We start from the raw sequence: 23,337 nt of genomic DNA, 5'->3' as shown, positions 1-23,337 counted from the left end.
TTTTGCATTTGCACCAGTTTAAGTCATTGCACAGTTTGCTTCTGCACTTGGGCCTGGTTATTCTTCCCTCCTTTTGCATCTGCATCATGTTTAATCATTGCACCATTTGCATTTGCACCCAGGATCGATTAGTTCTCCCCGTTTTTCATTTGCCCCAAGATTAATCATTGCACCATTTGCATTTGGTTTAATAATTTCTTTTTTTTTTTTTCATTTGCATTTGCATTTGTACCAGGTTAAATCATTGCACCACTTGCATTCACACCCAGGCTGGATTCTTTCTCCCCATTTTTGTATTTGCACCAAGATTAATCCTTGCATATTTTGCTTTTGCATCGAGTTTAATAATTCCTCTGATTTTTTTTGCATTTGCACCAGTTTAAGTCATTGCACAGTTTGCTTCTGCATTTGGGCCTGGTTATTCTTCACTCCTTTTGCATCTACATCATGTTTAATCATTGCACCGTTTGCATTCACACCCAGGCTGGATTATTTCTCCTCAATATGTTTTTGCATTTGCACCAATATTAATCATTGCACCATTTGCATCGGGTTTTATTATTTCTCCTTTTTTTTTTTTTTATTTGTACCAGGTTAAATCATTGCGCCATTTGCATTGGGTGCAATGATTTTTCTCTCTCTCTCTTTTTTTTTTTTTGCATTTGCACGGGGTTAAATCATCCCACCGTTTGCTTTTGCACCCAGCCTGGATTATTTCTCTTTACCGGATTTGCATCGAGTTACATCCTCTCACTGGATGGATTATTTCACCTCATTATTGGTTTTGCATCAAATTGCATTGTGCAATTTGCATTTGCCTGGTCCCCCTCTCCCCTCCCTCCCCCTCTCCGGATGAATTTCCCACAAATGCAAAAAAAACCCCCCCAAAAACAAAAACAAAAACCAACAAACCCAGCCCAGAGTCGGGCTAAGAAGAAAAAAAACCGAATAAAATAAAGGAATTTGCTTTCTTTTCAGGGAAATTGGCGGCACAAGTCGGGGCAAGATTAACCCCGGGGACGGTTTTTTGCTTTTTGCAACGCTTTGCTTTTTTTGCAGAGCCAAAAAAAGGGGGGTTGTTCGTTGCAGCTCCCCCCCCCCCCAAAAAAAAAATGCATGCACCACCCGTGCAACGCTGGGATTTTTGCAAAACCATGCCAAAAACAACAACAACAACAACAAAAATACACCCCCCCGGCATTGCTTTTCCTGCAGCATCCCCGTTTCTTCTTGCAACGCGAGCCGGGGGGTGGGGGCGGGGAGGGCGGGGCAAGCAGGATTGCAAAAGCAAACCGGGCATTCCGCCAACCCTTCTCGGATTTCTGGAAAATTCCGGGCCTCCCGCTGCTGTTGCTCTTGCGCCCTCACTTCCTGCTCGCGCCTTTGTTTGAGTATTTTATTGGGGGTGGGGGTGGGGGAGGGGGACACATATACAGGACACGCGCACGGGACAGTTGAGACGTGGCCACCACCGGGGGGGGGGGGGGGGGGGGGAGGGAGACACCTGATATTTCTGCTCCTCAGGAGGTAAATGCAAAGCAAACAGGGATCTGGCCCCCCCCCCTCCCCCAACACCCCCACACACTCCCCTCCCCCGGGTGTTGCATCATCGGGGCTGACAGGCTTGGGTGGCTGCGGTTGCGAGAGGCCTTGGGAGACGCTGTGGATTGCAGTGTCCCCCACTCGCCCCCCCACCCCCCCCCCTTGCCATGTGCAGTGCCCCCCTGTTGCGGTTTGTAATGCCCCCCCCTCCCGTTGCAGTTTGCAATGCCCCCCTCACCGTTGCAGTGTGCAGTGCCCCCCCCCCCCCCGTTGCTGTTTGCAATACCCCCCTGTTGCAGCATGCAATGCTCCCTGTTGCAGCGCGCGATGCCCCCCCCATTGCAGTTTGCAATGCCCCCCCCCCCCCCCCTTGCAGCATGCAGTACCCCCCCGCTGTGGTGTGCAGTGCCTCCCATTGCAGTGTGCAATGCCCCCCTCCCCCGTTGTGGTTTTCGATGCCCCCCTCCCTTGCGGTTTGCAGTGCCCCCTGTTGCAGTGTGCAATGTGTTGTGTCCTGTCATGTCGTCGCCCCCCTGCCCCCCTTGCAGTTTGCAACACTCCCATTACGATGTGCAATGCCCCCCCGTTGCAGCGTGCAATGCCCCCATTGCCGTTTGCAATGCCCTGTTGCTGTTCACAACATCCCTGTTACAATGTGCAACGCCCCCGTTGCCGTTTGCAGCACCCCCGTTACGATGTGCAATGCCCCCGTTGCAGTTTGCAATGGCCTGTTGCAGTTTGCAATAACCCCGTTGCGTCATGCAATGCCCCCATAGCCATTTGCAACACTCCCTGTTACAATGTGCAATGCCCTGTTGCAGTTTGCAACACCCCCCGTAACAATGTCCAATGCCCCCGTTGCAGCGTGTAACGCCCCTGTTGCAGCATGTAATGCCCCTGTTGCCATTTGCAATGCCCCCTTGCAGCATGCAACACCCCTGTTGCAGCATGCAATGCCCCCGTTGCAGTTTGCAACACCCCTGTTACGATGTGCAATGCCCCCGCTGCACTTTGCAACATCCCCGTTGCATCTTGCAATGCCCTTTCTCCACAGTTACAACAGGTTTGCTCCACGGCGCAGTGGGCCTTGCTCTGCGTTGCACCCACCCCTCACCCACCTCCATCCCACCAGCTGCAGCGTTGCAACAATCCGCCCTGTCGCCTTGGTTAATCAAATTGCAATATTTTTTTTTCCTGCCATGCATTTTTTTTAGGGATTTAGGAATTTTTTTTGGGGGGGAAATGCAATTCCTCCCCCTGGTGGTGCCCGACCCCCCACTTTTTGGCACCCCGTGAATTTTTTGGCCATTGCACAACATCCTTTGGGGTTTCTTAGGCCACTTTGGGGATAATTTATAAAAACGGTGGGATTTTATGTCAAGGTTTCGGGATTTTGTGATAAGGGCCTTGAGATTTGTTGTTGGTTGCCTTGGGATTTGCTTTAATTGCTTTGGGATTTGCTTTAATTGCTTTGGCATGTGTTTTAATTGCTTTTGCATTTGTTATAATTGCTTTGGTATTATAATTGCTTTTGCATTTCATTGCTTTTACATTTGTTACAAATGCGTTTGTTATAATTGCTTTTTCATTTGTTATAATTGCCTTTGCATTTGTTATAATTGCCTTTGCATTTGTTGTAATTGCCTTTGCATTTGTTATAATTGCCTTTGCATGTGTTTTAATTGCTTTTGCATTTCTTATTGTCTTTGCATGTGTTTTATTTGCTTTTGTATTTAATTGCTTTTGCACTTAATTGCTTTTGTATTTGTTATAATTGCATTTGTTATAATTGCTTTTGCATGCATTTTAATTGCTTTTGCATTTGTCATAATTGTCTTTGCATGTGTTTTAATTGGGCTTGCATTTGTTTTAATTGTTTTTACATTTGTTAATGGCCCTTGCCTTTGCATTTAATTGCTTTTGCATTTGTTACAGCTGCTTTTGCATTTAATTCCTTTTGCATGTGCTGTAACTGCTCTCCCCATGTGCCATTGCATGAACACCGTTATTCCTTCAGGAAAAAGTTGTTTTCTTGGGATATATTTTTTTTTTTTTTACTTTTTGCAAGGTTTTAATGTCGGGGTATAAAATACATTAAAAAAAACCCCAGCCTCCCAGGGAGAGGGATGGCGGGTGCACGTGGAGGCGGACGTGTGCCTCCCGTCACCTTGAGCAAGTTCCCGGCTTCCACCACCCCTAGAGCCTTGTTTATCAAGCACGCAATTAATTTTTATCCCCGTCAGTCGTTAATCTTTATTTGTTTTTCATCCCTCAGCCTGTTGCTATGTCCCCACGTGATGCCAAGGCCGGTGCTGAGGTTGTGCTTGCGACACCTCCAGGAAAGTCTTGGGGTGAAATAGGAATAAAATTAGAAACATTCTATTATTTTATTACTACTACTACTACTATTATTATTATTACATGAATTAGAAGTAATCCGCGGTGCTTTTCCCTGGGAAATACGCTTTTCCCATGTTTTCCCATGGAAAAATGTGGCGTTTCCCGGTGGGAGACAGGTTGGGTGGGTGCGTCAGATGGGAGGTAGTTAATTGCTTTTGCATGTGTTGTAATTGCTTTTGCATGTGTTTTAATTGCTTTTGCATTTGTTATAATTGCCTTTGCCTTTGCATGTTTTAATTGCTTTTGCATGTGTTTTAATTGCCTTTGCATTTTTTATAATTGCTTTTGCATTTCTTATAATTGATTTTGCATGTGTTTTAATTGCTTTTGCATTGGGTCATTTCCACATGGGCAAGACATGGACATTCCCACCCTGGGAGGCCACACGGAGCCATTTCCCCCACAGGAGAAATGCTGGGATGTTTCCCCACCAACGGTGTCAAGACAAATTCCCATATTTTTTTTAGGTTTTTTTTTCCCCCACCCCAGAATTCACAAAGCAAAAGACCCCCACCCCACCATAAAAAACCCATAAAAACGGTCCGATAAAAAGTGTTTATTGGTGGACCCAATGGCAGGCAGCATGATACCGGAAACAGCCGATGGGAACAGCGCGGTTTTGGGGGAAAACAGCTGGGATTTCGGTCTGTTCATCTCCATTTTATGCTGGTTTTGGCTCCACCTTGTCACCTTCTCCTTCAGGCCACTGGGGTGCAGGTGGATCATCTCAGCGTTGGGCTCTACTGTATCAGCTCTTTAAAATCCACATTTTTACTCGCCGATTCGAGGCCAGATCCAGCGTTTTTTAATATTTTTTTTTTTAAAGGTATTTAAGGCCATGCGACCTGCTGGTTTTCCTTTGGCACCAGCAACCCCCCCACCCCTCCCGACCCTGGTCGGGGCTTCTAAGAGGCGTCAAAAATTTCTGCTGGGGGTATCTGGAAGGAGCGTGAGTGGTAGATGTCGGCGTCTACCGCGTAGGGTAGACAGGGGCCTCCACCTCCATCCGCACGAGGTCGGCGGCGCGGCTGGAAGAGATGGAACGCGGCGCCGTCAGCGCCCCCTTCTGGTGAGGAACCCATCTGCAGCCCTGACCCACCCACCGGCACGGCGCCGGCACGGCGCCGGCACGCGGCGCTGCGTCGTCCCCTTCCCGCCAGGTGCGTAGTGCTCAGCACAACGGTGGTTCCAAGGGGGGTCGAGCCACCCGGGGGGTCGGGGGCAAAGAAATTCCCAACGGACGGCGGCGCTGCCTTCACATTCCCCGTGGTGGAGGTCACCAAAGAGCTGCAGCACCCAACACCCCCGACACCCCCTTGTTGCAACCGTTTTCATTATTTTATATTTATATATATTATGTACTTATATATTATATATAAAATAGATTTATAAGTAATATATAAATTATATTTATAAATAATTTATATAAATAACTTACATATAAAATTATACTTATATATTACATATAAAATATATTTTTATTTATTTAAATATTTTAATTAAATTTTATTGTTTATTATTTATTTATTAAAAATATAATTTTATTTTATTTTTTAATTTTATTTTTTATTGTTTTATTTTTATTTTATTATAAAATAAAATTTAATATTAATTATATTTAATTTTAAAAATCTAAATATATTTATTTATTAAAAATTAAAATATAAAATTTCATTAATTTATATAAATACATGAAATTATATTTTTATTTTTACATATTATATATAATTTGTATTATATATATTACATGTAGAAATATAGAAAATATATTTTTTAAATTTATTTATAATATTTTAATTAAATTTATTATTTGTTAGTTTTTATTAAAAGTATAAGTAATTTTAAATTAATTTTATTTTATTTTAAAATTATTTTTATTGTTTTATTTTTATTTTATTATAAAATAAAAAATATTATCTTAAAAAAATTAAAAGTATTTGTTAAAAATAAATAAAATTAAAAATATATTTAAAAATTGTATATTTTTATATAATATATACAAATTATATATAATATTTAAATTTTAATTTTAATAACAATTAAAAAATATATATTATATATAAAAAATATAAATATATTTCTATAGTGCCGTCTCCCCCAGGAGCACCCCGTCACCCGCAGAAGAGGGGCAGAGCAGGCACAATGGTTGCAGGGGTGCGTTGGGGTGCTGGGCTGGTGTGGGGGTGCCATGCAGGACAGGCCGCGCCATGCGGGGCGCAGGGGAAGGCAGTGGAGATGGCAGTGCAGTGAGGGCAGGCCCACAAGTGTGCCAAGCGAGGCGTGCCAGTGAGCCAGCGTGGTGGCCATGGGAGGGACCTTGGTGACCCCGGGGTGGTGGCTTTGGGGGTGCTGGATGTTTGCCCCAGGGGCGTGAAATTGGGCAAAAAAGCTCCGTTTTTGGCAAAAGGGCTTGACCTTGGGCAAGGTCGCTCGTTCGTGGGTAAAAAATCGCTACATCTTCAACCAGATTCTGTTTGGCAAGGTCACCTCGTATTTGGTGAGGTCACCTTATATTTGGTGAGGTCACCTTATATTTGGTGAGGTCACCTCATATTCGGCAAGGTCACCTTATATCTGGTGACATCAGCGTATATTCGGCGAGGTCACTTAATATTTGGCGAGGTCAGCTTATATTCAGTTGGCAAAATTGCCCTGTATTTGGGAAAATTACCCTATATTTGGCAAAACCACCCTATATTTGTCAAAATAGCCCTGTATTTGGCAAAACCTCCCTGTCTTTGTGAAGATTACCCTATATTTGTCAAAATTGCCCTATATTTTGTGAAACCACACTGTATTTGGCAAAATTGCTCTGTCTTTGGTGAAACCGTCCTGTATGTTGTGAAATTGCCCTGTATTTAGTGAAATGGCCCTGTATTTGGTGGAATTGCCCTATATTTGGTGAAATTGCCCTGTCTTTGGCAAAATTGCCCTGTGTTTGTCAAGATTACCCTATATTTGTCAAAATTGCCCTATATTTGGTGAAACCAATCTGTATTTGTAAAAATTGCCTGTTCTTTGGCAAAACCACCCTGTATTTGTCAAAATTGCCCTGTCTTTGGTGAAACTACACTGTATTTGGCAAAATGTCCCTGTCTTTGTCAAAATTACCTTTCATTTATCAAGATTGCCCTGTATTTGTCAAAATTGCCCTATATTTGGTGAAACCCCTCTGTATTTGGCAAAATTGCCCTGTCTTTGGTGAAACTGCCCTGTATTTGGTGAAATTGCCCTGTATTTGGGAAAATTACCCTATATTTGGCAAAATCACCCTGTATTTGTCCAAATTGCCCTGTATTTGGCAAAACCTCCCTGTCTTTGTCAAGATTACCCTATAGTTGTCAAAATTGCCCTATTATTTTGTGAAAACACACTACATTTGGCAAAATTGCCCTGTATTTGGTGAAACTGTCCTGTATTTGGTGAAATTGCCCTGTATTTGGTGAAATGGCCCTATATTTGGTGAAATTGCCCTTTATTTATCAAAATTGCCCTGTTTTTGTCAAAATTGCCCTTATTTATCAAATTGACCTATATTTGGCAAAATGTCCCTGTCTTTGCAAAATTGCCTGGTTTTTGTCAAAATTGCCCTGTCTTGGTCAAAATCACCTATATTTGTCAAAATTGCCCTGTATTTGGTGAAATTACCCTACTTTTACCAAAATTGCCTCGTCTTTGTCCCAATCCCCCTCTATTTATCCAAACCGCCCCACCTTCCACCAGGAGGCCCTAGGTCCATCCAGAACGTTCTATGTTGGGCCAAATTCCCCGAAATCCAGTGGGACCGTTCCACCCTGGGTGAAATCTGCCTGAATTCGACAGTCACCCAGCACTTGGTCTTTCCGCCTCTCACTGGCACCAACGCGAGCAGCACGGTGAGGCAGGAGATGTCCCGTGACAGGCAGAAACATCATTTCTCAGCTTGACTCCCCCAAAACCCTCCCCGACGTCACGATTTCCGTCGATGCCCATTTGTGGGACGTGGGGGCTGAGGAAGGCATTGGGTATCTGCTCTCCATACACGTCTCTCTAAGGCCAGTCCGTGCTGAGGCACCAGGACCGCCCCCCCCCCCGCCTCAGGTATTCAGCTAATTAATTAAGGGGGTGGTGGAACAGCCTAAACCTCATCCATGGGGCTGCAGGAACATTCGTAGCATGAGACGTGACAGTGAAGGAGGAGAAGAGTCACTTACCAGGGTCATTTCCATGGGTTTGTGTGTCAGTCGCTGTGGATGAAACCAAAGAAGATGGAGATGTCCTTCCTGGACGTTGCCTGGCCCAACCCATTGATGCCCCATGGAGGTAGTTCCCTACCCTCTTGCTTGCCCAAGCTTAAAAAAATATATCACCCCATGGGTTTTTTTGGGGGGGTGGGGTGTCTTTTGGGGGTCACTCACCATCCTGCAAAATCCCTGGCTTTCCAGGCATCCGCAACCTCTGCGATGGTCCTCACAGTCCGGCCGTTGGGCAGCTTCAGGTCATCGCTGGGGTCGCCGTTGAAGTTGCCACAGGGAGCGCAGAGCTGGTTGACCAAGGTGGCCCCCACGGTGATTGTCATCTCCCCTCCAGGGCTGAAGAGCACGTCCATTCCTGAGGTGTGGGAGATGGTGATGTTCCCCGCCACCGCGCTCAAGGAAACAGCTTTGGACACTGCAGCTGGAGGTCGGGTGAAAAGTCCGTTCACCTGCAGCAACGTAGAACATCGAAAACAAGTTAAAAAATTCCAGAACGCTCCATAAAAAAAATAAAAAAATAAAAAACATCGTACAGCCCAAAGTCATCACTGGGGTTGCACACCTTCTAAAGGAAGAGGAGATAAATCCCACCCAAACGCCATGTCTTCATTTAACGATTCATCTTGCTCATCCCCAAGGGTTGCCCATGTCCTACCCCGGCTTACCCACACCTCCATGTTGTTGTTCACAGTGATGAAAGCTTCGCGGAAGAAGACGAAGACGGCCACGGCAGCCGGGATGTTGTCGTCCCGGCACTCGCTGACCTCCACCACCACCTTGAACCAGTTGGGGGACTGCTCGTTGCAAAGGGCGGCCACTTTGTAGGTGCCGCTGGTGAGGAGATCTCCCCTGGTGCCATCAAACGTGGTCAAGGAAGCCCCCGGAGAAACCCGGCATCGACCTTCCCGCTTGACACACAACTGTGCCCCATCCCGTCTGGTGCAGACCTCGTCCGGGGGACACCACATGTCCTCGCAGATGAGTCCTTGGGATGGGTGGCAGCTGCATTTGGTGGAGCAGTTGTTGGAGATGATGGTCTCACGCGCCTGGAAAGGAAAAGCTGGGAGGTTATTCCCCATGGACACTGTTCTCCAAATTTTGGGGGAATTTCCCACCTTTCAGAGGGGGAAGAAGTCCCAGAGAAAGAAAGAAAAACTGGAAGATGGATTTGGTGGAGTTTGTGCAACTCAACGAATTAATTGTCCTTTGTCCCCCGGGGCTGGCAGAGCAAAATAGGCATTTTCAGATGTTACTAATCACGTTATTTTGGACGTGTGTCCTAAAAACGAAGTGGTGACCCACCCATTGAGCCCCCACACCAGTTGCGTTGACTAAGTGGGACAACCAGCCTCATCAAAGATGGAATCCCCAAATTCATTGCATCGATGAGGTGGGACAACCCACCTCACGGCAGATTGGAGCCCCCAAACCAGTTGCATCGATGAGATGGGACAACCTACCCCATCAAGAACTGAATCCCCAAACCCCTTGCATCAGCCAGGTGGGACAACCCACCCCCACAATCCCCACAGATTCCACCAAAACCACCAATGCCAAGCCTTGATGGTCAACCTCACCTTGAAATACCACCCCTGGTGCATGCAGCATCACTGCATCGATGAGGTGGAACAACCCACCTCATGGAAGATTGGAGTCCCCAGACCAGTTGCATCGATGAGATGGGACAACCCACCTCATGGAAGATTGGAGCCCCCAAAGCAGTTGCCTCAATGAGATGGGACAAGCCACCTCATAGAAGATTGGAGCCCCCAAACCAGTTGCATTGATGAGATGGGACAAGCCACCTCATAGAAGATTGGAGCCCCCAAACCAGTTGCATTGATGAGATGGGACAACCTACCCCATCAAGAACTGAATCCCCAAACCCCTTGCATCAGCCAGGTGGGACAACCCACCCCCACAATCCCCACAAATTCCACCAAAACCACCAATGCCAAGCCTTGATGGTCAACCTCACCTTGAAATACCGCCCCTGGTGCATGCAGCCACACTGCTCCAAGGACACGCAGGCTTCTCCATCGAAGAGGTACCCATCGTCACACTGGCAGCCCTCGAAGCACGTCCAGCTGCACGGGGCCGGCATGGAGAGGCTGGCGCAGGTGAAGTCACAGGTACGGGTGCAGAGCTCGTAGTGGCTGTGGGGTGGGCAGGAAAGAGCTGGAAAAAAGGAGAGATATACCATTATTCCCCCCAAAAAAAATGTCATTGCTGTTGTTCCTGGACCCAACAGGGCATTGTCATGGCTATCCAATGGTCTTGGGCCTCTCTGCTGGCCCCAGAAGCTGTTAAAACAACCAAATCCTGCTTTTAGCACCCAAGTTGAAGCACATCACCAGTCACCTCGATGTGACCAGTTCCCTCAATGTGAGGAAGGAAGGGGGATGCCCGTTTTGAACTTGTTTGACCCAAATAATTGATGTTTTGGAGACAGTAAGCTGGAATTTTGTGGTTCCATGGTGTTTTGGGAAGTAGGTTATTTAAGCCCCAAGATGAGCTTTTTGGGGAGGTTTAAAAGTAATTTCTGGGTTATTTGATAGATTTTAGGGGGAGTTCAGCAGAAGGCAACCTTGCCTGATAGCACACAGGTCGTTTTAGGTCATCTTGGTCTGGACGGTGAAGGTGAGTTTGATGCATGCATTGAAAAATGGGAGGGGTTTACTGGGGGTAAATGTGGCTTTGGAGGGAAGTAGGGGTTGAAGTGGCTCCATGAAGATGTTCTCGAGTGCTTACGGCAAAAAGTGGTTGTTCTCCACCCGCTGATCTCGGCCGCGGCGGCTTGGCAAGCAGTGGCGTAGGCTTGGAGGCTGTGGCATAGAACGTCACTGGCACCGTTGGCAGCACAGACATCGTGGAGGCAGTGGTTGTAGTACTCCACTGGGCTCACCCGTGGGTGACACGGTCCGAAAGGTCCTGCCGGGTCCCAGATGAGCCCGCAGGAGTCACTGACGCTATAGGGAGCAGTGTCGGCGGCGTCGCACATGGCGCAGTCCTTGCCGTTGCAACCCTCAGTGCACGCTCCATCCTCCATGGGCACCTTCCAGGAGGTGATGAACTCCTCGGTGCTTTGCACCAAGGACCCTCCAGGCAGCTGGAAATCATCACCGGGGTCCCCGTTGTAGTTGCCACCCAGCCCGCACACACGGCCCCGGTAGGCGTCGGGGATGGTGACCAGGAGGTAGGTGGCCACATTGTAGAGGAGCCGCAGCCCGGCAGCCGTCTGGAGGACCACGTTGTTCCCTTCTTGGACGATCCGTAGCTTCTTCTTCTCTGTCACCAGTGGCAGCGTGTAGCGCTCCCCGTCCACCTGGGATGGGGCAATGTCGGCACACACACATGCACCAGGGGGATGCTGCACAGGTGTGTGCACCGAGGGACAGGGACATCCCAGCTTCTGCATGGTGGCGGGGGGGAGGGGATTTGCATGTGCACATGCATCAGGATCTTGCACAGACGTGTGCACTGAGGGCTGGGGGCACCCTGACTCACTAGTGAGGGGTTTTCACATGCACCGGGGGGCTCTGCATACGTGTGCACACATGCGGTGACTGTATGGGGCAAGGGGTTGCATGCACGTGTGCACCGGGGGGGGTTGCATGTGCGCGTCCACCAGGGGGGTCTGCATGCACGTGTGCACTGGGGGGGTGTTGCATGCATGTGTGCACCAGGGGGGGTTGCATGCATGCGTGTGCCGAGGGATTTTGTGTGCATGTATACACCAGGGGTGGGGTGGTGCATGCACACATGCACCGAGGGATTTTGCATGCACGTGTGCACTGGGGGTTTTTGCATGCACGTGTGCACCGCGGGATTTTGCATGCATGTGTGCACTGAGGGATTTTGCATGCACGTGTGCACTGGGGGATTTTGCATGTATGTGTGCACCGGGGTGTGTGTGCGTGTGCATGCATGCATGCACCGGTGGGTTTTTCATGCACACGTGCACCAGGGGGGGTTGCATGCACATGTGCACCAGGGGATTTTGCATGGATTTTGCATGGATTTTGCATGGATGTGTGCACCAAGGGATTTTGCATGCACACATGTACCAGGGGATTTTGCATGCATGTGTGGACCGGGGTGTGTGTGTTGCATGCACATGTGCACCAGGGGATTTTGCATGCAGATGTGCACCAGCGGGTTTTGCATGGGTTTTGCATGAATGTGTACACTGAGGGATTTTGCATGCACGTGTGCACTGGCAGGTTTTGCATGCATGCATGCACCAGGGGGTTTTGCATGCACATGGTACCAGGGGATTTTGCATGTACACATGCACCAGCGGGTTTTGCATGCACTTGTGCGCCAAGGGATTTTGCATGCACACATGCACCGAGGGATTTTGCATGCATGCATGCACTGGTGGGTTTTGCATGCACATGTGTACCAGGGGGTTTTGCCTGCATGCATGCACCGGGGGGGTTGCATGCACATGTGCACCACTGATTTTGGCACGGGAGCTCTTTCAACTTACCATCACCTCCCACTTCCGGCCCCTCTCCATGCTGACTGTGTGGCCGTGGATGGAGATGACCACCTTCTTCATCAGGGCTACGTTGCCCCGGCCACCCATGTCATGCTTCAGCAGCACTGAGAAGTTCGTCAGCCGCGGGTCTGGCTTGCAGAGCCGCGCCAGGACGTAGGTGCAGGAACCCAGGAGGTGAAAGGCTCGCCCATCGAACGTCAGGTAGTGTGGGTCCCCTGAGACCACCAGCCGTCCATAGCCCGCCGGGTAGCACCCCAGCACCCCGTCCTCTACTCGACACTCCTCGTGGGTGCTGCAGAAGACCTCCTCGCACTCCACTACCCCCTTGGCTTGGCAGCGGCACCTCTCCCTGCACGAGGTGTAGAAAACCTCACCCTTCTTGTAGTAGCGACCCTGGTGCTCGCAGCCACACTCGCCCGCCGGCACGCACTCATCGCCACTGAGGACGAAGCCCTCGTTGCAGAAGCAGCCTTCGATGCACAGCACCGACGCGCAGTCCCCCGGGCTGGCCGGACCCCGACACGTGGCTGGGCAGCTGCTCCCACAGAGCTCGTAGTGCGAGTGACGGGGGCAGGAGGGACCTGCGAGCAGCAGAGGAGAAAATAATCAAACCCCGCTTAGATCTGCAGCTGGGAACACCAGGGTGAGTATTTCCATCGTTGCGCTGAAGGTTGGGGGTGGGGGGTGGGGGCAAATGCAAGCAAGTCTTCGGTGGTGGAGCGTCTGGAGGGCAAAGGGGCTTTTTTTGGCATTGCCCTCCCTTGCATTAATAAAAAAATTGGGGGGCAATTGGGATTTATTTTATTATAAAAATAAATATTTTGCGTTCCCCTTCCTTGAATGAATAAAATAATATGTGGAGGGTGATCAGGATTTATTTTGCATTGCCTTCCCTTGCATTAATAAAAAATAAGAGGGTGATTGGGATATATTTTGCTCAGTTGCATGAAGGAGGAACAAATTTTACTTTGCAAACAAGCTGGAGGAGATTGACCCCCATCCATATTTGCATCTGAACTGGTTTGACCTCCAGGCTGTAGAAGGAGAGGCTAAAAGGATTTTTCTGGAAGGAATGGTTGGAAACGGGGCTGATAAATCCTATTCCTTCATCAACCCAATGCCCAGGGTGCAAATTGGTGCAAATCTTTGCGATCCGAGCAAGGATTGAGTGGTTGAGCATCAGTATCACTCTGGAGAGCAATGGGGACAGATTTTGGATCCCACTTCCTTGGTCAAGGAGGAATCTGGAGGAGCAACGGGGATTTATTCTGCACCGTTGCCAGACGGCATGGCTGAGGTTGGATTGGGAAATGTGTTGGAGGGAATTTCCCCCCTTCGCAACTCAACTCATTGAACTCAACAACTCATTGGGCCCCCTCAACCCTTGGAGCAGTGGAGGGGCAGGAATGAAGAGATGTTGGCAACGGGGTGAAGAAACCCGGTGTCGGAAGCGTGGGCGGCGGGTTCCCGTTGGCACTGAGCAAAGCTACCAGCAGCTGGTTGTGCTCAACGCCTCGGAGGGGGGAAAGCCCCCTTCTGGCCCCACTCACCGCAGAAGGACGGCGTCCTCCACGGCTCCACGGTGATGCCCTGGCTCTGGCATTCCATCACGTAGGAGGCGATGGCTTTGCACAAGGTGTCCCGGTGGCCTTTGTAGTGGCAAGCGTCAAAAGCACAGTCCTCCAGGAAGGGTGCGGGGTTGATGGTGCGGTGGCAAGCCCGGAAGGGTCCCCCAGCTTTGGCGATCACCCCACAGTAGCCGTCACTGCGGTAGGGCAGCTTCTGCTCCTCTTTGCATACGGGGCAATCCCCCACGCAACCAGTGGAGCAACCGGGGACCTCTCCCACCTTCCAGCTGTTGGCCAACTGGATTTCATCGGCAGCCCGTTGGCCATCACGGGTGGTGAAGTCGTCGTCGGTGTTGCCGTTGGCATTGCCGCAGAGGCCGCAGACGGCGCCGGCGTAGGCATCAGGGAGGATGACGCGGGCGTAGCTGTACCAGTCAAAGCTCACCCGTAGGCCAAAGATGGTGTGGACGAAGCCGTGGACACCACTGTGGTAGACCTCAAACTGGCCCTTCTGGCTGAACGGGAGCTCCACGAAGGCACCGTTGACCTGGGGGTGGTGGCACCAAGGGTTGGTGGTGGCACCGGGTGGCCACCAAGGCCTAGCGCCACCCCGTCGAGATCTGGGTGTTTACATCCCATTTTTATTTTTTTTTTTGGCATGGGGGGAGGATTTCTGGGCAAATTCCCATCAGTTGGGTTTGGTAAACACTTTGCCCAGCGAGGTGGAATTTCCAGAAAAAATGCGAATCACTTGGGGTTGGGGTGTTTTTGAACAAGCCAGGAAGGTTTTCCAGGCAAATGCAAACTGGGGGGGTGGGGGCGATATTGCAAAATGCTTCTTTTTTTTATCTTTTTTTTTTTTTTGGCGGTCGCATGCAAATCGCTCGAGATTTGGGGTGTTTCTGCCCAAACCTTTTGTGTGAGGTGGATTTCCAGGCAGGGGGGTCTGTGTCAAGGGGAAAATATAACTGCTCAGAGAGAAAAATTCCAGAAAAAATGGGAGCCAGTCCTTTTGTGCAATACTTTGGCGAAAGCAAGGCAGGAAATCGGACTTTTCCCAAATTAATTGAGTCAGCCTGCAGCTGTCGGGGAGAGAAGAAATACAAATGCATGGATGCGAAAAAAAAGAAGCTGGAGATGTCAAGCCAAGTTGATGCTTTTTGAGTGTGAAAGTATTTTTACTGTTACTCATAGATATATTTTGCTGGCTCAGCCTGCCAGAGTGAAAACGGGCGCTTGCCAGCATGCCATAAACAAGTTGTAAGCTTTTTCCCTTTTTCCTTTTTTTTTTTTCTTTTTTTCTTTTTTCTTTTCTTTTTCCTTTTTTTTATTTTTTAATTTATTTTTCTTTTTTCTTTTATTTTTTCTTTTTTCTTTTTTAATTATTTTTCTTTTTCTTTTTTCTTTTTTCATTCTTTATTTTTTCTTTTTTTATTTATTTTTTCTTTTTTCTTTTTTTTTTCTCCTTTTTTCTTTCTTTTTTTTTTTTTTCCCCCTCTCCCCACCTTGAACTTCTTTAAACATTTAAAAATAAAGTCTTTAAATCCAAACTAACTGCTCAGGGCTCCCTCTGGAGATGGCAGGCAGACAGCGATACTTCCACAGAGGTGTACGGGGGGGGGTGGCGGGGTGGGTGAGGAAAAAGGGGGATTTTTTGGGGGGGGAAACAGAGCAAATAAGCAGTTTAGGTGCAGGTTGCATGAGGTCCTTGGCAGACACCTACCTTGACCTTGCGTGGGTGCTCCTGGCTCATGCTGATGACATTCCCATAGACCTCCAGGGTGACGGTTTTGGTGAAGGACACAGCTTTGCTGCCCCGGTTGTTGTTCTCCACCTTGATGGTGAAGGGGGTCAGCTGGGGGTCCTGGGTGCAGAGGGCTGCGAACTGGTAGACGCACGTCCCTTGGAAGTCATATCTCAACCCGTCGAAGGTGGTGTAGTGAGGGTCGCCTGTCCCGATGCAGGTGAAGTACTTGTTTGCCTGGCAGCTGGGGACGCCATCGACCATGATGCATTTCTGGTGGGCTTTGCACCCAGCCTTCCTGCAAGCCACCTTGCCCCCCACCTCACACCGGCACCGGCTTTGGCAGCTCTCATCTTCCCAAAACTCCTCATGGACCTGGTAGGAATGACTGTTGTGGAAGCAACGGCAGGTCTCTGCTGGGACACACGCTTCACCGTGGAGGACAAAGCCCTCATCACACTGGCAGCTGGCAGCGCATGGCTTGCTGCAGGAGGTGGGGGCTTTGGGGTTGGTGCAGGTGGCAGGGCACGCTGTCCCACAGACTTCAAAGTGGCTGTTTGGGAGGCATCTCTGAGCTGTGGGGGGATGATATTTGAGGAGAATATCTCAAAAAGGGCCAACCCAAGGGAGGAGCTGAGCACTTTCCTTAGAGGGATGTTGGGTTCCTACACTGGAGATGCCCCAAAACCCCACCAAGCTGATGCCTGCAAGTGATTCAGAGTCCAGGAGACACCCTGTGGGATTGTTCTCATGAGGAACCCTACATAAATCTGTGTGCTATGGACCTCCGAGGTCAGATGAGGTGGATTTTGGGGTGGTTTGGCACGAAAACAGTACTGCAACCCTTCCCCAACACGCAGTGTGTTGGTTACGTTGATGCCTACAAGCATGGGCTTGGTGGGCTGGGCAGAAACTCAGCTACCCGTGGCCAGATCCCCACATGGGTCCCTTTCTTTCTCCCCCAAAATTCTTGGGGATGCCCCCACGCCACCCCACCCCCCATCCGAGCTCACCGCAGCCTTCTTTGTCCTGCAACATCTCCTGGTCTCCACAGTTGTCCTGGCAGGAGGGATCTCGCCAGCTTTCAGCCCACTCCTCCACGCTGGCAGCCGGAGTGCTGTCGGGAAGCGTCACCTCATCCTCTGCGTCCTCGTTGAAGTTGCCGCAGAGGCCACAGGTGGCCCCGAAATAGCTGCTGGGCACGGCCACCATTATGGCCCAGTCTTCATCGTAGGTCACCTGCAGCCCAAAATCAGTTTGCAGGATGGTGCGACCTTCGTTTTGGGAGATCTGGATCTTTCCCGCTTCCAGGGTGGCTGGTAGGCTGGTGAGTTTGTTGTTGACCTTGGGGGGGGGGGGGCATGGGGTGGGGCAGGAGAAGGGCAGGGGTGGGGAAGGAAGGAGAAGAAGAAGGATGAAACCCCAGTAGGTGGTTGCTTCACCCAGTAGGTGAAAGCACATAGATACAATCAGAAAGAGAAATTTCTTTCAGGAAGACGCAATTAATCAGCATGAATGAGGAATTTCTGCCCCACGTCCTGTAGATCCTCAGAGGCTTTAGCAGGAAAAGATCAAAACCCAAACGTGTTGGGGGAGAAGCATCTCCGTCAAATTCTGAGCATAAAATCTCATTTTTGTTAAGACTGATGAACTGTAAGGCTGGGAGAAACCACATCTGACCTCGCAAAATGGACTTAAGTCTCACCTCGACTCCCTTTTTGTGGTAGGTCTCCATGGTTGGTGGACCCTGTGGATAAAGTCAATGCCACGGTAGAGTGGCGTCCTTAAAATTGCCTTTTTCTTGATGCTAACCAGCAAGCTGGCAGGGTTTAATTAGTGATCCCTCTGAGGACATCTCAAGTCCTCATCAAGCACAAAACGCCCTCTCCTTTGCCGTGTCTGGATTTGTCACGCAAAATTTCCCAACATTCTGTGGTTTGGGTGGTTGTCCTCATTTTTTTTTTTTTCATTTCAACCTCACACGCCCTCATTTATTTATTTTTTTTTATTTCAACCTCACCTGCCCACAATATTTTATCCTCTTCCACTTGGCACAAAAACCTTGGCCCAGAAAAGTGGTGTCACGGTCTGGAAAAAACCCACCTGGATTTTACCTCCTTCTCCTTTGTGGATGGAGATGTTGTAGGCGTACACGTAGACATTGGTCAACCACTCCTTGGAATTGCCTTCACCCTTCTTCTCCTCCTCCACAATGAAAGGCACCAGGGTGGGATCGTTGCCGCAATATTTGGCAAGGGTGTAAGCACAGCCGCCCTGGATGTCCACGGTCATCCCGTCAAAGGTGTGGTACTGCAGGGACTGCGACCCCATGCAGGTTCCCATGTAGTCGTGTGCGCACACAGCCTCCCCTTTCTCCATCTTGCACGTCTCCTTTGCGCGGCATTTCACCAGCCGGCAGGGATCTGGAAGACATGGTACATGGTTATTTGGCCTTGGGGAGGCCAATTGTGCACCAGAAGTGGCCTTGGGAAGGGTGGAAGCATCACCATAGACCACCAACCAAACCAGCACCTCCAGATCTCCGCTACCCTGAAGCAGGGCCTAATCCCGGGTGGATTTAGCCACCTTAGATCATCTGGGTTGATGGCTTGAGGCTCCCCTGCACTGATTTTTTTTTTTTTTTAGTTGTAGATGATTTACTTTTAGGTTATTTATAGATGAGACGTTTATAGCAGAAGTGTCCTCTCCTAAAATGGGCCAAAGCCGTGTGGGATTAATTACGCCCTTTTCGACGTGCCTATCCTTGTGCTACGAGAGAAAAGATGAGTTTTTAGCTCAAATTGGCTAATTTTAGATACTTTTCTCGATGAGAGCTCGGCATTGATCAGCTGTGGGGGTGGAAAGAAGATGTTACAGGTGGAAGACTAAATGTTGACCCACAAAAACACGTGGGTTTGCCTTGCCTCACAACTGCAAGGGCAGGAGGGAAGCAAAAAGGGGGTGAAGGTGGGTTGGAGATGGCCATGGGAAGCAAAAAAGGGGGTGAAGGTGGGTTGGAGATGGCCGTGGGAAGCAAAAAGGGGGTGGAGGTGGGTTGGAGGTAGCCATGTGAAGCAAAAAGGGGGTGAAGGTAGGTGGAGGTGGCCATGGGAGGCAAAAAAGGGTTGAAGGTGGGTGGAGGTGGCCAAGGGGTGCTCACCACTGTCGCAAACGGCTGCCGACCCATAGGCTTTTTGCTCCCGGACCCCCACGCTGAGCAGCCCAAAAGGGGACATCTCGTGCTCCACTGTATGGATGGCAAATTGGTTGCCCAAACTGTGCCCGGCCCAGGAGTAATCAGTGCCCGGGACGGGCTTCCACGCGACGTTTCTCAATGGCGTTTTGTTGAGCATTATTCCAGATGTCTCCGAGGTCTTGGCTATCAGCAGGGCGTAATTATCATAACCGTCCAGGGTGAAGATGTTGTAGGAGTTACAGTAACTGGAGACATCTGGGATGGTCATGAAGAATGGGTCATAGGAGATGGTGTCTTTATGACCTCCGTCGGCAAAAAAAATGACCTGGATGCCAGCGTTGGCAGAGAGGTACAAGGTATTGAAGGCTTGGAGTCCGTAAAGCGTTGACCGGCTGGGCCGTAGCTCCCGAACTGTCTTGGTCACCCCATGTTGAGACTCCACACGTGTTGGCTGGGAAGTGGTAACATAGATGATATCAGACTGAGTCTCGAAAGGCAACGGCGGCACGATGAAGGTGGTGCCCCAGCTGGAAACGGGCCGGAGCTGCTCCACCAAATGGTCGCAGTGCGTGAACCTGGCCAAGCAAGTGTGACCGGTGAAAACAGCCACAGGTTTCTGCGCCACGATCTGTGTGCCAGACATATCAGATGAGCTTTGGAGCTGGGCTGCTTGGAAAGGCTCCAGTGTGATGGGGAGCACCGAGCCCCGGGGGTAAGACTGGCCTTGGTAGGTCACTGTGGCTTTGAGATGCACGTCAGCTGTGGTGGGCTCATCCCAGGCGGCCACCACGAACTCACCATAGCGGTCAGTGCCTACATTGGGTGTCACAACATGGTACTTCGTACCCCAGCTGTGCACAGGGTATACGACGGTTGAGTCAACCGAAGTAGGTTTCTCGTTGACCATCACCAAGGAGATGGCGTTGTTGGCCCTCACCACCACAGTGTTGTCAAAGATTTTGCTCCCCACCATCTCGGCTTGGGGTGGGATCTTCACTGCAATGGTTTGGCCCATGGTCGCCTGCACTGTCATCCTCAAGCCGGGCTTCTTCATGGAGATGGTGATGGACGTGAAGGGCGAATAACCTGTGATGAGCAGCTTGAAGTCGCTGTTGAGCGTCTGCTGCAAACCATTTTGCATGAAGGCCACCACGAACTCTTCCCCCAGGTGATGCGGAGCTGGCGCAGCGAAGCTGAGCAAGCAAAAAACACCTGGAAAAGCCAGAGGAGGAGGAGGAGAACTTGCCACCAGTGCCCTCATCATCCGTAAGGTCAGATGTAGCAACCCTAGTTGGGGACCGAGACTCAAGTTGGGCTTGAGGTGGCAACTGGTTTAATCTGGGTGGATAAGGAACAGCCATTTGGTGGCTTATTGATTTGATGGGACGTTATTTTGGAGGAATAATTTGAATTCACGTGGATTTGATGGGATATTATTTTGGAGGAACAACAATTTGAATTCACGTTGATTTGATGGACAATTGATTTGATGGACTTTTGATCTGAGAGTTTATCAAATTGGAGCAGGAAGGTCCGCCAACATGAACAGACGTGGCATTGTCCTGAAGGAACATCGATGGAGAGAACTATACATTTGAAGAAATAGCAATGAATTCTGGGGCAAAAGATGGACGTTTTGGGTAGGTTTCATGCCAGATGGAGAAATTCAAAAGGGGGAAATTTGGGTTTTGAAATGCCTTTCACCTCCAAAAGGCCATGGAGGTGGAAATGTGGACAGCCATGTTCTGAGATGATGCTGAAGGACTGTGGCTGGTGCTGGGTTGCAACCTGGGGGCAAATTGCCTGATTTTCCACCAGTCCCCCCCAAAACATGGCTTGGGTGGGGGCTTTGCCTCTTGGTTTCTCCTCTATGTGTCACAGTGGGGGTAGGAATTTTGTCTCCTCTCAATCATTGCGTGGGACCAGGGTGCAACATGTGGCCTTTAGGGCTGGAAAAATCTCATTTTTAGTTGATTCACCTTTTTTGGGGTGGTGAATTTTACAGGTTTTGATACATTTCTCCACCCTGGTTGAACTCACCCCATAACATGACGGTCCAGACCCACAGCAGAGCAGCAGTTTTTCCCCAGCCTGGGCCAATGCCCATGGTGCTTTAGCTGCAGAAGGTAAGAAAAAAATTATTTCTCTGATTTTTTTTAAAAAAATCCACTCGGTTTTGCCTGGGGCCCAAAATTCCGAGGTTTATCGCACTTGCACTTGGCCCAAAATTTGACATGTGGTTGCACTGGGACTCATACGCATCCTCCAAAATCCGTAAAAAAAAGGTAAAACCCCCTGCACTCATCCACAAAACATGTTTTTATTGCGTTTGCCCCCAAAACACTCACACTTCCAAAAAATCCGGTTTGTAGGGTCTTTTTTCACTCATACTCATCCCCAAAGCCACTATTTTATTGCACTCACGCCTGTCCCCAAAAAATCTACATTTTCTTGCACTTGCACATGCACCTGACCCCAAAATCTGCTTTTTTATTATTTTGGGGGGCATTTACACGTGCCCTCCGCCACATTCAAGCCCCCACCCCACCCCCCAGCACTTCACATCCTCATGGAAACAGACCCAGATTTGAGTCCCTCCAAAATTTTACAAAATTCAAACTCTCCTCTGAGCATATTTGCTTTATTCCATTTCCCCTCCTCTTTTTTTCCCCCTTTTTTCACTTTTTTCCTTCCCCACCCCTTTTTTCCCTTTTCCTTTTTTCCTTTTTTCTTCCTTTTTCTTTCTTTCCCCCCATTTCCCTTGTTTATTTTGCCCCAATTTCCCCTTTTTCCCTTCCCCCCCCCCAAATCCCCTTTTTTTTCTCCTTTTCCCCTTTTTCCTTTCCCTCATTTTTTTCCTTTTCCCATTTTTTTTTCCTTTTCCACCCCTTTGGTCCCTTTTCCCCCCTCCCCAAAATCCCCTCAGAAACAGAAAAATTATTCCACTACCGAGAACAAACCCAGGGCTGGGGGGGATGGATGAGGAATTTCCAGATGTGCTTTCCCATTCTGGGCTCTTTGCTAAAAAAAAATTAATAAAAATAATAATAAAAAATGTATATGTATGAATTTAACCTCACCTGCCTCTGTTTTTTATCCAATCCCAAAAAGCTCCGTTTTGTCCTCAGATCCTTGATGCAAACAGCGAGAGCGACCCCAGGGCAGCCAGCTCCCGCTCCTCCCTTTATTATATTTTTCAGGGGTAAAAAAAAAAAAAAGTGGGAGAAAAAATGACAAATACAGACGATCCCAGGGGACCGACCCACCCAGTGCTTTGACATCATTTTTGGCGAGAAAAAAGGGTGAAAACAGGGAGAAAAACATTGTTTTTATGAAAGCCACGCCAGGAGTTGATGCAAATGGCAAAAAAAAAAAAATCTGAATGACTAAATTGGGATTTTTTTTTTTTTTTTTTTATTGCTGGTGGGGAGGAAATTGCCCCAAAATGACGGGCAGGGGCGAGGGGTGTGAGATGGGTGTGTGTGTGTATGTGTGTATGCAGAAATAGGGTGTGTTAATGGGTCAAAATAAGGAAAAAAAAAAGAAAAAAAGAAAAAGGTAGGGGGAGGAGGAGGGAGGGGGTTTTCCAAAAAAATCCCTTTGGGGGGATGATGAATAGGGCTAAACTGGGGGGGGGGGCGGGGGGCGGGGGGGAAGGGACATTGCATGGCGTCATGTGTGTTGTGTGTTTGTGCGCGGTAGTGCGTGTTGCATGCACAGCTTGGGGGGGGCGGGGGTGTTGCTGGGGCGGTGGGTGCACGCCTGCATTGCACACATGTGCACAGTGGTGTTGAGCATTGCCTTGCACGCCTGCATTGCACGTGTGTGCACTGTGGTGTTAAGCATTGCCTTGCACACCTGCGTTGCACGCGTAAGCACAGCAGCGTTGAGCATTGCCTTGCACACCTGCATTGCACACGTGTACACAGCGGTGTTGAGCATTGCCTTGCACGCCTACGTTGCACGCGTGTGCACAGCGGTGTTAAGCATTGCCTTGCACACCTGCATTGCACGCGTGTGCACACCAGCACATTGCACACCACGGTGCATTCCGCGTGTCACGTGCACACAGGTTGGGCAGCACATGCATGCCGAGCGTGTCATGGGCAGCGTGTGCGACACTCCCATGCGTCTCAGGTGTTGTGCAC

At 49.2% G+C, this 23,337-nt stretch overlaps 1 protein-coding gene across 4 annotated transcripts; it reads right to left on the bottom strand.

Moving 5' to 3' along the window:
- Positions 1–4,483: 4,483 nt before the first annotated feature.
- On the bottom strand, positions 4,484–22,656 carry LOC102059578 (IgGFc-binding protein). Of its 4 annotated transcripts, XM_055705641.1 has the most exons (14): positions 22,139–22,258; positions 21,230–21,306; positions 19,154–20,401; positions 18,097–18,416; positions 17,007–17,337; positions 15,973–16,568; positions 14,232–14,796; positions 12,670–13,262; positions 10,929–11,502; positions 10,156–10,355; positions 8,843–9,223; positions 8,340–8,626; positions 8,136–8,168; positions 4,484–4,970 (listed from the first exon to the last, which is right to left on the bottom strand). In XM_055705641.1, exons 2-13 carry the CDS (start codon positions 21,294–21,296, stop codon positions 8,162–8,164), a joined length of 5,169 nt encoding a protein of 1,722 aa, XP_055561616.1. In that variant the 5' UTR covers positions 21,297–21,306; positions 22,139–22,258; the 3' UTR covers positions 4,484–4,970; positions 8,136–8,161. The 4 variants fall into 4 exon arrangements, with proteins under 4 accessions (XP_055561616.1, XP_055561615.1, XP_055561614.1 ...); XM_055705640.1 differs by lacking the exons at positions 8,136–8,168; positions 22,139–22,258 and adding an exon at positions 22,270–22,656; XM_055705639.1 differs by lacking the exon at positions 8,136–8,168.
- Positions 22,657–23,337: the final 681 nt, after the last annotated feature.

Source organism: Falco cherrug, chromosome 3 (assembly GCF_023634085.1).
Source record: "Falco cherrug isolate bFalChe1 chromosome 3, bFalChe1.pri, whole genome shotgun sequence".
NCBI classification, from domain to species: domain Eukaryota; kingdom Metazoa; phylum Chordata; class Aves; order Falconiformes; family Falconidae; genus Falco; species Falco cherrug.
Note: the sequence above shows the minus strand (reverse complement) of the source record. Positions and strands in the feature narration are given on the sequence as shown.

Bases quoted from the DNA above. Each gene is read 5' to 3' on its own strand.
- LOC102059578 (XM_055705640.1), bottom strand. From the start codon at position 21,296: ATGGGCATTGGCCCAGGCTGGGGAAAAACTGCTGCTCTGCTGTGGGTC. The intron at 17,338-18,096 runs GTGGGTTTTTTC...CCCCCCCCCAAG, and splicing joins GAGAAGGAGGTAAAATCCAG to GTCAACAACAAACTCACCAG. The intron at 13,263-14,231 runs GTGAGTGGGGCC...TGCTGCTCGCAG, and splicing joins GAGGACGCCGTCCTTCTGCG to GTCCCTCCTGCCCCCGTCAC.